This window comes from Pteropus alecto, unplaced genomic scaffold, assembly GCF_000325575.1.
Source record: "Pteropus alecto unplaced genomic scaffold, ASM32557v1 scaffold3, whole genome shotgun sequence".
NCBI lineage: Eukaryota > Metazoa > Chordata > Mammalia > Chiroptera > Pteropodidae > Pteropus > Pteropus alecto.
In genome coordinates, this window is record NW_006442484.1 from 21,364,116 (window position 1) to 21,378,678 (window position 14,563).

Genomic DNA, 14,563 nt, shown 5'->3' on the forward strand with positions numbered 1-14,563 from the left:
AAGGCAAAGATCCTTCCTTACTTTCCACCTTCCCCAGAAGCGGTAGTAGATTAGCAGATTAATAAATTTTACTATGTTCCAAGCTCATCCTGCCTCTGATACATATTTAGGAAAACCTTTAAAGTCACCCTTGAAGCAACTAGTCTATGATTTAGCCACACCCTCCTCGCTTTTTGACTTTATCCTTCAGTAAAAAACAAATAAGGTGAAAGAGCAAATTGGGAGTTTTTCTTTCCTTACAACTTTCCAGTGTCTGAGAGGATCATCCTGTTGACGTTATTTTAGGCCAGTTGTTGTTAGTTCATGTTTTTACCACCCACCAAAGAACAGCACAGGATTAAGTTTATATTAATAAAGGATGTTCATGACTAGGTTTCTAAATGCCAGAATTATGATTTATTTCTTTAAATGGGTGGAGAAAGGAGAGAGGCAATAAAATTCACCAGTCAGTCCCTCAAAAACCTTGGCTTCACACATTTTTTTTGGTCTTTTATGTATACCTCTAAATTCTATTATTATAGCTAATTTTTTGACTATTTACCTTTGTCCATAGCTTCCAAACTGTGTTTTTTATAGTTAAATTTATAAAAAATATGTTACTCTACTTTCTAAGTGTTTGTAATTGTCCCTCTTTATTCTCCCACCCCATTAGGAATTTCACAATAAAATCTTACACCAAATAAATTAAAATCTGCAACTTCGGACACCCAAGAAAGACATTAATCCACTTAGTAAAATACCCAGACCTCCCCCTCTCAATTTCAGCTCTTCTTAATGTAACATTTAGTAATTGCAGCTGGCTCCTTATACTTTCCTCCCTCCTTTCATTCTGAATCATATTGGCCTTGTTTAACCTTCATTTCCTTGCTTACCCCCCACATTTGTCCATATACTTTTCTTTGACCATGTTTGTCTCTTTCTTTTTGCTGTCTGGATTGAAAGCAATAAAGAGCTTTCTAAGATCTTAATGCTTTCTGTTACAATCCCATTCTACCTCCCCATTTCACTATTAATAGTTTGTACAATTTTTACACATCTTTCTGTGGTGTAGTTACTGCTCTATATTTTTCTGATTGATCATTAAGTTTTGCTGGCTTTTGAGCACTGACTCCATAATCCTGAAACAGAGGCTTTTTACTTGGCTTGCTTTTTGCCTTTGGAATGCCTTTCCTGGCAAGAACAGGCATTTTGGTTTGACTCTGATTCTTAAGTTACAATTCAAAGCTAATTTGTTCAGTTAGGTTTCTACTATAAGCAGCTCTGTTTCTCACTGTTAAGTGCTCCATGAGGCTGCTTAGTTGAAGGGTTTGTTGTAAGTGCAAGATGTAATATACTTATATTACACTTGATTATCAGTTTTCAAAAACAGCTGCATGCTTTGATATCTGTGTAAGGAAATAATCGGAAGATAATATACCATTGGTATTTATTACTCTATAATTAAGGATGTGTCAGTGTTTCTCTTTAAAAAAAAAAAAACCTATTTTCAGAAATTCATATCTCAGGCATAAATTTCCCTATGAATTACAGTCTAATACCATATTAGAAGTATCTTCGTTTTAAGTTATCCCTCCCCTTCTTTTTCTTTTCGGGGAAATAAGTTTCAGGATGTAATTTCTGGGTTATCTATTTGGGATGAGAGGAAGCGCGCCCTGTGCTGCACAATTATAGGTGCTTCTGCTGCAGACACCACCTGCTCCCTCTGCCCTAGGCCCTTGGTACCAGGCAAGGTCATGGGGGCTGCCTTGTGGATAAAGAGCCAGACTTATATCTATGTGGATAAGCAACTTCAGTGTTGTGTTATGGGAAAGGCCCTAGAGAAGACTCAACTGTTCAGAAACATCACAGGTACCACAGTCTGAAATTTTAGTACTAGGAATCAATTCTTTTGCATTCTTCTCTTAATAGTCACTTAGAATACAAATATTTCCCTTTCTTTCCTTTGAGGGATGGTTTTGACTTGCTGAATTGACCACAGCCTCCTTGAAGAGGCTGAGTTCTAGCCTTGCCGCTACCATCATAGGAACCACAGCTACTTAGCTTCTCCTTAGGCCCTCGGTTTCCCTGAATCTAAAATGGGAATTTTACAAAACATGTTTGCCAGGAAAGCCGGAAAGGTACCTAAGTGTGTAATCCAGCAGACTGTAAGACTACAGGGAGTGGCAGGGGGCTGTGATGGATGTAGAGACTAAATGTCTCCCTACTGGTTTAATATAGTAATAATAAAAACACTTAAAATATCGGCTACACTACATGGTCTCTCGTGTTCCTTTTAACACCAATGGGCAACAAAACAACCCTCCTGAGACTCCTTCCAGGCTCTTGCCTGGCGAAAGTTGAAATAGAGGGAACCGGGGGTCCAACTGAGTCATGAATATTGAACTTGGTGCTTCCTGAAAGACACATAGGTGACAATGACACTATGTCATGCAGGAAAGATTTATACAAAACATCTCTCTATCTTTATAATAGTCTGGCTCCTAAATATGCCATTATCTGATGCCTTAATTTTCTCATTTGTGAAATGATGATGGAAATATTACATTTTCAAAAATAAAGGACTTCAAATTCCAAGAAAGGTGTTATATAAGCATTCCTAGTAGAAGTCGCATCTTCTAGAATTCCACCTTAGGTCTGCTATTTAATGCAGTAACCGAAAGGATAGTAACAGAAGCATTTTAGATTTACTCCCAAGAAACATCAATTCTTTATATCAGTTTATAAGAACAATTATGAACCAATACCAGGGTTGAACATCATTACCATAGAACTATGGGAGAGAGAAAGGCATCACTCAGGTAATGAGAGATCATAGGAAGACCCTAAAGACACTGACCCCAAATTCTGGTTTAGGAAAATGGGCTACAAGGTGAGTGGGGATCTCGGTTCCTGAAATCCTGTGTACCTCACGTGCAGCTAGGGCATCCTAAAGATATAGGGAGGATTCTTTTTCATGAGATGGACTGAAATGAAAGTACAGAGCCCACACCTGGCTTCTGTGTCTTGAAGAGGAAAGGGGACAGGTAACAATCAGGAAGGGGGCTTAGTGGTTAGGAGATCAGACAGTTCTGTGCTCCACCACACAGCTCCGAATTTTTCAAGACAAGAGGATTGGCTCGTTTAACATTATCCTTGAACAGGGAGTTTATAGAGCTAGAGTTTTCCATCTTGTATTTGAAACAATACAGGTATTAGTTACAAATGGTGACCAGTAGCCTCAGGAAAAAGGAACTTATGGACAGTCAATTCCAACTTTCTTCATAGTATAATTTTTTTCCGGGTCAAGATTAAGTCCTTTGCTCTTGGTAAGCAGAGGAGTCTTGTCATACAAAACTGGCAGTTAGGGCAATTTTTCCATCTGAGGGAAATGGTTTTCTGATTCGATCAATAGTTTAGAGTCAAGAATGTTAAGGATGGTATGGTAGCAAAATTCATCGCAGGCTTCCCAAAGTATTTATAGCTCTGATCAAAAGGTATATCCAGTAATAACATTTAACACATGTAAAAGGTCATAATGGACTATTAGCTGTATAGTTAATGTGCCTCTCTCAGTTATATGTCCGTTCTTTCTACCATGACTCCTCTGACTTAAGCGTTATTGTAGATTTGGTGTTAATCGTGTTTTTTGTTATACTTTAATCACACATGTACATATCTTTGAGCAGCACATACAACTGTTTTAAAATTCTTCCAGTTACATTTTAATAAATAGCTTTAAAGGGAGGGTGTATTATAGAATCATTAGTTGTCCTGAATGTCAATTCCAATTTTAAAATGAACCATGTTTGTATTAGCGGTTTATAATATACTTTTAATTGATAAAATCCGATATTAAATATCATCCAATTTTCTACCAAAAGAAAAAAGGCACTTAGGGCCATACTTGTCAATAGACAATAGAACAGAACTCAGAATATGTCAGCATTCAAAGACAGCACAGACTATCATTCGAAAACTGATTCTATGACCCACAGAAAGTATGAGATGTAAATGAAAATTTTTTGTGGTTCATAATATTTCTGGGTAGCAGATGCTTTCTCAAAAACAGATTTTACTTTTAAAAATATCAAATATAATTAACACCTTCAATATAAAATGAAATCTTTGCTTCCAGATGCATTTCAAGGTGTTGAAATGAATCTGTGCAGCCGTCTACAGCTGAGTTTCCATTGACTTATTGAGTCTGCTACCATCTTTATGTGGCATGTCTGAAGACTTGAGAGTGAGAATAGGGCATTTAAACTTAACTGTATTTGAAAGACGCTTATTAAAACAGGAGCATTTCGAGAAAGGTCTCTTGACCTATTCCTGATCAACATGGTATAATGAGTAGGTTAAGAACTAGGTGCCCTGTTAATTATTATAAAAACTTCTAGCCAGAAGCATTATCTGAACTAGGTAAATTCAAGGTGAGCATCACAGACATTGTATCAAAGTGTTGATAATGCGCAGACTTTTAAGGATATTTAAAATTAAAATGGGTCTAACAATAATTTAAGAGTGAACAGAATTGAATGTAAAAAAAACACCAACATTTTCAACAACTATATTCAAAAACAAGAATTTTTTTTTTTATCTCTTTAGTGAGTGTAAGGGAAAAAATTGAAGAGTCAACTTGTATTCTCAATTATTCTCTCACTTCAGCAAAATATGGGTTAACTGACTTAACATCACTTCATTCCACCATAGCATGAGTGTTGGGAAGCATGTGAGCGAGCACACACACAGAGATACAGTTATATTTTCAAATACAGTTATATTTACACATTTACAAACCTTTTAGTGCTTATTTGCACTAGTACCAAATCTGACTGCACAGTTTTAAAAAGTGACAACTTTAATGTACATTTTTATTCAAGAAGGAATGCTGGCCATGGCTAAAGAAAAAAGGTGATTTGAGTTTATGGGTATAGAAAAAATTCCATACAAAGGTAACTTTCGGTACTATATTTGCCAAAATCGGGAACATATTTAAATGTTAGGATGTACTCTCTGAAAGGGAGTTAATGTTTTTTTGATTTTTTTTTCCCATCAATTAGTGAGAAAATATATAGAGATAGTTGTGCATACGATATCTTGCCATTATAAAATGTGAGCCCATTTATTTTCAGGATAGAAAACCATAGTAAACTAAGCACTGTTTCTTGGCTGTGAGATTAAAATATTATTTTGAGACAATGGCATCTATGACATGGCACCTTTGTGACTGAAGCAACCTACTGGTTTAGTTCATCTCCTTAGATGATAAACACTGCGTTGGCGAAGTGTCTAAAAACCTCTTTTGCATATTTATATCTTTACTTTTGGACTCAAAAGGAGCATGCATACCTGATAGATTCCAAGTTCCACAGTCTTGGATTGGAAGTCCCTAAATCTGATACAATCCCTGAACCCTTTGGTTTGTGGGTGATGAGGTAATTTGTTCAGTGACTTCCCTTCAAGGAAGGACTCAAAGCCCGTGCTGTGATGTCCCACTGTACATTGTGGATCTCACACTAGTTAGGGAGTGGGCTCTCTTGTGCAAAGATGAGCTCGTTGTTTCTGCTTCTTACTCTTTCTGCTTTTTAAATTCCCAGGCTTCATGGACCCTGAACTCCTGCTTTCTTTGATCTGCCAGTGCCTCTGTGCTGAGGGCTCTGACTCCCTGACCTTGTTCTAGTTCCTGCTTATGATTTTGCTACCTGTCAATGGGCCCTACCGGACTTCTGAACCATTGTCTGCTCTATGTAGGATGCCTGCTAAACCACTCACAGCCCTATCTACCCTCTTCTTCCTGGCTGCTCCTCGTGCTGCAGTATATAGGAGTAACTCATTTCAAAAGCTAGGAAACTTACGATTTACCTGTCAGTAAACAGAAGATGGTTTATCAACAGACTTTACCTTAATGACTACAAATGTTTACCTCCTGCTTTCCAGAATGCAAAGAAAATCTTGGAAATGTCATAATATCTTACAAACATTTGCAAAACAGATCCTTATTCATCCAGAAAAGAAACAATTGTATTCGTTGTTTCCTGACACAAGCAAAGTGTTCAGTGAGAAACATACAGAGATGTACACACTGACACGTAAATGAGATATGTTAATTAAAAATGGCAGAGGGCACTTTATTAAAAATTTATTTTACAATCTAGCTGTTCAAAACATCTTTATATCAACAAATACAGCAGCTTGACTATTGGAATCATAAGCGATTTATCTTGAAAATATATTTGTAGCTGGATCCAAATATTTTCAAGGACTATTTATACCAAAATTACTGATTTTGTTAGATGTGCTTTGATTTATTTTTACCTATGGGAAAAAAGTTAAAACCAGTATCACAGTGTTCATGTTATGGTCAAGGTGGCCCTGCTCAGTGTAATTCCCATGTTTGTTCGAATTACAGCTGTTTATCTTGCAACTTCCTTTGAGATAAATTAAATGCAAATGTAACTCAGTGAATCATGGGAATACCTGCCAGACCCCTTATTAATACCTTCACTTAAAACCCCTGTGCCAGAGTCATTAATTTACTAAAATAAAAGTGCTAAGGCAGCCCTTTGCCACGAACAACTCTGAGATGGCTGCCCAATTAGTCCCACGGCATTCTGATCCTCCGTTCAGACCCTGTGGCCCTTCAAGGACACAAGAAGGCTTCGATGATAACCTGGCAACTTAGGTAGAAACCCAGCCAAGTGCGAGCGTTTGAAGCTGCAGTTTGGCTGCCATCGTGTCGGCGAAAAGAAAGAATTCAGGCACCATGTCATCCAGTACAAAGGATAAAAACGGATTCAACCGGAAATTCAATGTGGCACCACATATGGGATACATGAGTGCGGTTATACAACAGGCCACATATTTTTTTTGAACAGTCTCCTCCATGTGATGCCGAGGACATGTGTAACCATCATAACGTCTCTAGGAATCTGTATTTAATTTGAGTTGGGGTGGTGGCAGGGATTGGAGATCTGAAGCCGCCACAGGTTTGTGGCAGATGGCTCTGTGTCAGCTATGACAAGCAGCCAGGCTCAGCTTCCTCTGCAGATTTTCTTTTCTCTCTGATCAGGTAAATATGGGCACACTCTGGAAAGTTCTACAGATTCTGCCTTAGGCTGCAAGTTTGTGACTTAGCCCCATCTGTCACAAATCTTCCCTAGGTTCTGTTGTAAGCAGAGACCTGAATTTACCATGTAGGGCTGCCCAGGAAAAAGGAGTCATTTCACCCTGTAAAGGGGAGAGAGAGGAGAGAAGGCAATGACGGAGCATTAATGACTGAAAGACTAAAGAATGCTGAAAATTCATATTGCAAATTTGCATAACTTACATTGACTGGATTTCAAAAAGCCACCAAATAAATGGTTCTCGAGTTTTAGCACCTCAGGAAATCCCAGTTTCTGATTGGTTTAAAGTATAACTATTTCCAACCATAGGGGAAAGCTCCCGTTTTTTTGCAAATGGGTACATTCTGCTGCACACATATTTCCTGGTTTATGTTATGGATGACAGCTATTAAAGTTTACTATCCAACTTTTAACTTTTATAAACACAAGATACACAACACTCTTAATACATGTTTTTGCTAATGTGAATTTTACTTTTAAGTGGTGAAGGCACAAGAGAAATGCCATTACGATTACGTGGAATTTATAAAGCACTTCGAGTTTACAAATGGGTTTATATTCATTATTTCATTATAGCAGTACCTCAGGGGGAAAATGCTATTAAGAATTAAGAAAAAGAATTCTTCCAAGTTTACAGATAAATCATATAGAGGTTAGGAAGTTCACCTAGCGCTAGTCTGCAAATGAGTAGCAGAGAAGGACAAGAAGTCAAAACCTCTATCTGATCTTAATCACCCAAAGTATATCTATTGAGCTAAAGGTTTTTTTACTTTTATTTACTTAGGCAAATCAAAGGAAAACCAAGCCACATAAAATCAAGGAATGAAGTGAAGAAGGAGACAGAGAAGAATAAGGAGGAGGGAGAGAAGAAAGGAGGGAGGTTGACACTGAGAATTTGACTTAAATTGTGCTGGTGCAGTTGAGAGATTTTAGAAGTTCTCAAAATGTCACAAGCTTTAAAGTTTTCATTTTTAAGGAAAAACTGATGACTTTGGAGGAGTGTTAATACCAGTGAGCAATACCTTATTCACATCTAGAGTATAAGCTCAAATTAAAAGGGGACTATAAAGTGACCAGTCTCTTAAAGGAAATTTAAAGTGGCTTGACTGTGGTTCGGGTGAACGTGGCCTGATATAATTAAGACAACCACAAATGGCTTTTCTGGGCACTGAGTCTGAATTGTAAGCTTAATCACTGTTTGGAACCACTTTTGGGCAAAAATCTGAAAATTCTTCTCTCCTCTGAATAACAGCAGGTTACAAAGGTTTCTAGAATGTTAAAGAACTTGAAGAGGAAGACAAAATAAAAATCAGCAGCTATCATTTGAAAATTCTTAAGAAACTACAGATCAGTTTTGCAAAGCACAAGAAAGAATGACATCTCTTTTTTTTCCCACACAGAATATTGCTCAATTTGTAAATAAAAGTAATGAGAAATAGGACAGGAATGAAAATAGAATTGATGTTAGCCTGGGCAGTACCTACTTTATGCAACTGCCCCATTTGTTCTTGTGCTATTTTCAATACTGGTAACAAGGGAATGTCTGCCCATTTTTTTCCCCCTAAAACATTTAAAAAATATAATAATCAAAGGTTCTCTAAAAGCATAAAGTATTGATCTCAAAAAATTGTTGGAAATATTCAGAAAGTAAATTCACACAGTAAAAATAGGCAAAAGAAAATATACAACTTCACGGTATTAAACTTGCTTGGGTCATAAAAGGAAAAAAAACTATTGTTAGTGTAAGAAGTCAATCCTTGGCTAATTATTTTATGATTACTTCTGGAATCTCGTGTTCAAGTAAGGTTTGGGAGTCATAAGGAGCTCCTATTTTATCTACGTGACAAGTATGTAGCCGATGTGTCTCACCTCCTTAGAAGAGGAAGTGTCCTGAGAGTACAAGAAAGCTGCAGTCAATGACTAAAGCAGGATGTACACTTTCTTGAGAAATGGTTTTAGATTTTTAAAATTAAAAAATAATATTTTTAGATTTTTAATATAATTAAGAAACACTTATTTTCTGCATGTACTGGATTTCTCTAAAGATTTTAAGAAAAATGTGTGTGTGTGTGTGTGTGTGTGTGCGCGCGCGCGAGAGATAGAGAGAGAGAGAGAGAGCACGTGCATGCATGTGAGGAATTTAAACATTTCAAGTCTGAAACCATTTCAGGTGAGAAGTCATGGGCACAATGTTCTGTAGTAGAAAGAGTCACATTAAGAAAAAAAAGTATCAAATTCTTTTTCTGCTTTTCAGTTACTAGCATTCTGTTTCGAATCCTGCTTCAAGTTATAGCCCCTAAAGTCTCACTCATATTGAAAATATAATATCTCATGTGAGAAGAAAGCCAAGTGTTAGTAGCCTTATTCTAGTCATTAAATTTCTAAGTGTGAATCCATATGGAAAATTCTATCCTAAAGTGAACTCTATATGATAACCAGTTGAGATGATTTAAAAATGTAAACTTTTAACAAAAAAAAGAGTAAGGTGTAAAAATGTAAAAGGAGCAAATTTAAAAATTCAGCGACAATCTATCCTTTTAGATCTTAGAAGCATATGTTTTATAAAAGCAAACAGCACTGTCCAATAGAATAAATCTAAAAAAAAAAACTTCAACATTCTCTTTACAGTATACACAAAAGACTCTTCCATTTCATAAGAAAAGTAGGTAAAAAGCTGCCTTGGGGGAAACACTTCTCTGGTATTTAGTGAAGGCAAATGTTACCTGTATATTTATAAAACATAAGGATAAAAAATATTATAACTTATTATATGTTAATTATAAAGTTTTAGAAGGCATTCTTTTTCTGTTTTGGTTCTAAATCCTATTATAACAACCAAATTAAATCTATGCTGCTTTCTGTCATTTTTTACCAATTTCTCCTGACAACTGCATCTTAAAGCTCTTGATTACTTAAGATTCTTGAACTAATTTATTAATTTTGAAATTAATTTTTAGATACGTACAATATCATCAAGATATATGAAAATGTGTAATAGATGTAAAATTAAAAAATCCATGGTAGAAAATATGAACTATACATATAAATTCTTATAAATACTTATGCATGAAATACTAATTTATAAAACTTTGAGATGGAGCATTTTAGGATGTACAGAATAAATATATGTAAAAAGTAGTAACGTAAAATAACATTTAAGATATAGGTTATCTTTAAAGCTGCCTCAGGAATAATTTGATATATTAATAGCATACCACTGAGTTGACATTCTTTCAGAGTTTTTCCAGAAGTTTTTTTGTAAAATAAATAATTACAGCTATGTTACGGCAGTAGCTGTATTAAAATATTTCATCTGGAGATCTGTTTTCTTTTGTAACTAAAGTCAACTGGTTGCAGTAACTTTTGAAATGGTTAAAAATTTGCAGATGCAAAGTAACAGTGTTAATAAGGCCTAACTTGAAGCAAAGTTAAAAACTGATAAATTTTGATGATGGAAATACAATTATCAATATTTCACTATTCTCATTACAAGGAAAAAACATTTTCTTTCTTTTCTTTTTGTATCTATATGAAACGATGGAAGGTTGGTAATTATTTTTCAATATATATAACAAGTCATTATGCTATACACCTTAAACAGTTACGTATATGTATTTATATCTCAATTAAACTGAAAAAAATTTACCAAAAATTCACCAGAAGGAAAAAACATCAATAATTTGATGTTGAATTTACTGAAAATAGCTTTGTGTCAATATAGAGAATGAATCCATTTGTATTAATACTTATTATTCTATTTCTTCTATTCTATTTTCATAAACTGCATCTGCCACGTGAGAAATGACTTGATTAATATTTTATACAAACAAGACCACTACTGAACTTTAAAAATTAGGAAATGTGGATGTAAACCTTAGAAGACTGTTTTCTCTGTGAAGCTATGTATATGATACAATCGTATCGACTCAAGGAGTAATACTGATGCCTAGAACTGTTCAGTCAGCATTTTAAACTATTATGAGCTACCTTCTGAACCATTGCCAAGTTAATAGACAATGAAAGATAATGAGCTTGAAATTGGGTGTTAAATTGCATTTTTGGTTCTCTCCCTTTTTCTTGAAGTTTAACTGTTTCCTGCAGAAACAAAGTCATGTTTTGATATGTCACTATGTAAATATGTATTTTAGGCCATGAAAAGGGGAAGGAGAGAAATAAGGCGACAAACTGTATTTCACGTAGGAAGGTTATACACTAACATAGGAAAATTAAAATATGCTAGATTATAAAACTGCTAGATTGCAAACTATACTGAATTTATGTAAAATGAGGATGTTACATTCAAAGAATATAAAAAGGTATATTACTCATGGCCTAGAGCCACCTTCGAAACTCATAAAGCAGATTTATCCCAGTTCAATTACTTAGGCATTTAGTGGGGCCCCTTTGTGTTGTTATTTCAACAATGTAAAATTCTTAATTCAAACAAGGGAAAAAAGAAAATGAATGAGGAGACTAAACGATGATGCTATTTAAACTATGTTCTTTTTGCCTTTACCATTCAGAGAGGAAACTGATAGTCTAATTCAAAACAAACTGAGGATTTTTTATGTCATTTTATTAAACTGGGCAAGGGAAACATTTGATTCTTGAAAATCATCTTTAAAGCAGTTAAAAAATGAACACCAAACTTCACTAATGCCAGTCACCTGAATTTTTGAGGAATGAAGATTTCATTATGATGGGAAGAAAGGCTTATCCTCATTAGTATAATTGTAGAATCTTTCCTTTACTTCCTTTTAAACTAATGAGTTACATTAATCCAGGTTCATTTTTATAAGCCTCTTGGGGCTAAATGTAAAGGACAGTCATCTTAGAAAACAATAAATTTAAAAAAAAAAAGCATGTACCGTGCATTAAGTGCACGTATTTCATAAGACCTAGGTTAATACGACTGGCATCCAGTTTAATTAATCCTTGTTAGTGTAACAACTAATATCCCTTCCTAGCATGTTTCCTTTAAACATTAGTATGTTAATTAAATGTTTTTTTTTTTTTAAGATTTTTCTTTGTACTTCAATATGGCATTTGTACCGTGTAAATCTCTTCTCAATAACTACCTTATAGAGATGTTTCCTTACAATATCGGGTCTCTTGCAGAAATTCTGGAGCCTTTTTGAAAGCTGTTCAGGTGTAGAATACAGATATTCAGCTGCAGGAAAAACAGATACATTTTTAATGAAACAAAAACCTCAAAGCACACACTCGATATTAGTCACTTTACTAATTAAAAATGCATATTGCTCTGTGCCGCCTCATGTTTTACATTATTTAAGCATGATTTTATAAGGTTACCTCAGCTCACAAGGATGTTTAATGCTAAATAAGACTGTGTAGTTGTGCTGTTTAGACATCTCCTTTGGGTGATTAAAATACATTATTCTAATGTAACACAATGCATATGTGATATATTTAGTGATGAGATTTTTTTCAAAGCACTGGTACTATAGCCGTATGTACCCTGTACAACAGTTGCATATTATTAACGAGTTGATTGTTTAAATAATTTGGTGTGACTTTCAGGCCTCAATTTTTCTCTGTGTATAGCATTTTAAAAAATCTGTAAGCAACTGCAACAACACTGACCTGCTTATAAAAATCCATCATTATGGGATGTGTATACTAACAATGAAGAATGCTATTTGAAAACTCGCTTTTTTGTTATCTTAAAAGAACAGATGGTAAATATAAGCTCATTCTAATGTATTAAAACACATAAAATTTTCCTTAACACTAACATGTTGACTTGCCAAATAAACAATTGCTCCTGCCTAAGTTTATTTTCAAACTTTCTAATTTAGCATGAATCATGTTTTAAATCTCAACAAAGGCAAAAGTACATTAAAGCAGCTACCTGGAAATATTTCGGGATAAACCAAATCTTTGGGACAAAGTGGGTAACAACCACAATACACAGCTTCCAACCTACAGAAATTTTAGAAAAAAAGGATAAGATATATTAAAAAGACGTTACTATCATAGCCAGAAAGTGGTTTTGTTTGCCTAAGTTAACAGTATAAGCTCAGAGTTAACTGGGACGTAGAACATGGTCGGCAGTACAAGCCTAAAAGCCAAAGTTGCTCTTTTAAAAGGTTTTATTGATCATATATGAATTTCATAGAACAGAACCAACAGCATATGTTTTGTTCACTGAATTAATCAAAGCGCAGCTCTGCATTTTTTTTTGTTTTTAAAATACTGTTTAACACATTTTATAATCAGCAGATAAACACATGTAACAACATGGTAAAGTATGGACAGCTTTTCTTAATAATGCTGCAAAGCCCCAGAATGTTCATTTTTTAAAAGTGTTTAAATAAAATAGCAAATACTTAACTTTGACACTGTAGCCGTAGAAATGATCGAGGCACTTTTAAAAGCATCAGAAAAAAATTTACAATCTGTTGTGATGGGGCATTTTCATTTTTGAGCTCGTGCTTCAAAACAACTTGTTATTATGTAGAATGTAAAACTATTTCCCCTTTTATTGAAAGAGACTCATGAAGATTACCTTAATAAACATTTTGCTCTCTAGACTAAAATTTCAGCTCCTTTTGCTATTCTATCAGAAAAGAACACTTTTATTATTAAACAAAGAAACAAGAAAGTTTCACTTTGCGAGAGGCTTTCCCCAAGGACTACCTATAGGAAATTTTTCTTCAGGTCACGATACCAAGGGTTAAGCAGAAGGAAGGTACTGAATCTCAGTGGTTGTGTTACCCCTGCATAATGACTATCGATCCGACATATAACAAACCTTAAAGATACCACCGTAATTTCTGTTGGCTAGGAATTATGCAGTGAAATTCAAAACACTCTTTAAAATATGTTTATTTTATGAGAAACTTTGAATTGCATCCAAAATGTTGACCAAAGGCGGAATTTATTTCGAACTGCAGATTTTTTTCAACCCAAGAATAATTTGAAGTTATGTCAATGTTTACCTTGTTTATTTACAGTGACAAAGTACATGCAATTTAAGCTGTTTTTAAGTGGGTGATGTGTTCCTTATTTTATTATGTTAACTGAAATTAGTTTAAATAAAAATTACTTACTTTGAGCTGCAAAGTTTGGAAAAATACTGAGTTCAAAGTTTTGTTTGAGAACTGATAGAATTTACAAGATAACACAGTGGGAAAGGCACGAGATCCAGTTACTAATTATTAACTTCAAAATCCAAACCAATATCTAATATTTTTGTGTCTTCATACATAGGGACGTATAGAAATTCTATCCTAAGCACGGCTGTAAACTGCACTGTGACTGCATTTTAAAACATTCACAAAAGTTTTGAGCACATTCACCAGCGATACTCTTTATGAAAAGAAAATAATCACTTTATCTGAGGACACTCAGTTTTAAAATGCAGTGCCAGTCGAAAAGCAATACATATGAACATTCTCTTACAATTACATAAAATCAAAAGAGTGAAGTCACAGGCA

General features: G+C 34.7%; 1 protein-coding gene across 11 annotated transcripts in view; it reads right to left on the reverse strand.

Annotated features, from left to right (window-relative positions):
* Positions 1–4,549: 4,549 nt before the first annotated feature.
* The window catches only part of GTDC1 (glycosyltransferase like domain containing 1), a 338,147-nt gene continuing 328,133 nt past the window's right edge, over positions 4,550–14,563 (reverse strand). For 5 of the 11 annotated variants that reach the window (XM_025039402.1, XM_006921046.3, XM_025039404.1 and 2 more), the window contains 3 exons: positions 12,976–13,046; positions 12,182–12,273; positions 4,740–7,206 (listed from right to left, as the gene is read on the reverse strand). In XM_025039402.1, the coding sequence (XP_024895170.1) occupies positions 7,123–7,206; positions 12,182–12,273; positions 12,976–13,046 (247 nt within the window). In that variant the 3' untranslated portion in view covers positions 4,740–7,122. Of the gene's footprint in view, positions 7,207–12,181; positions 12,274–12,975; positions 13,047–14,563 lie in introns of those variants that run through there. The other 6 variants (XM_025039406.1, XM_025039409.1, XM_025039410.1 and 3 more) reach the window with 3 other exon arrangements.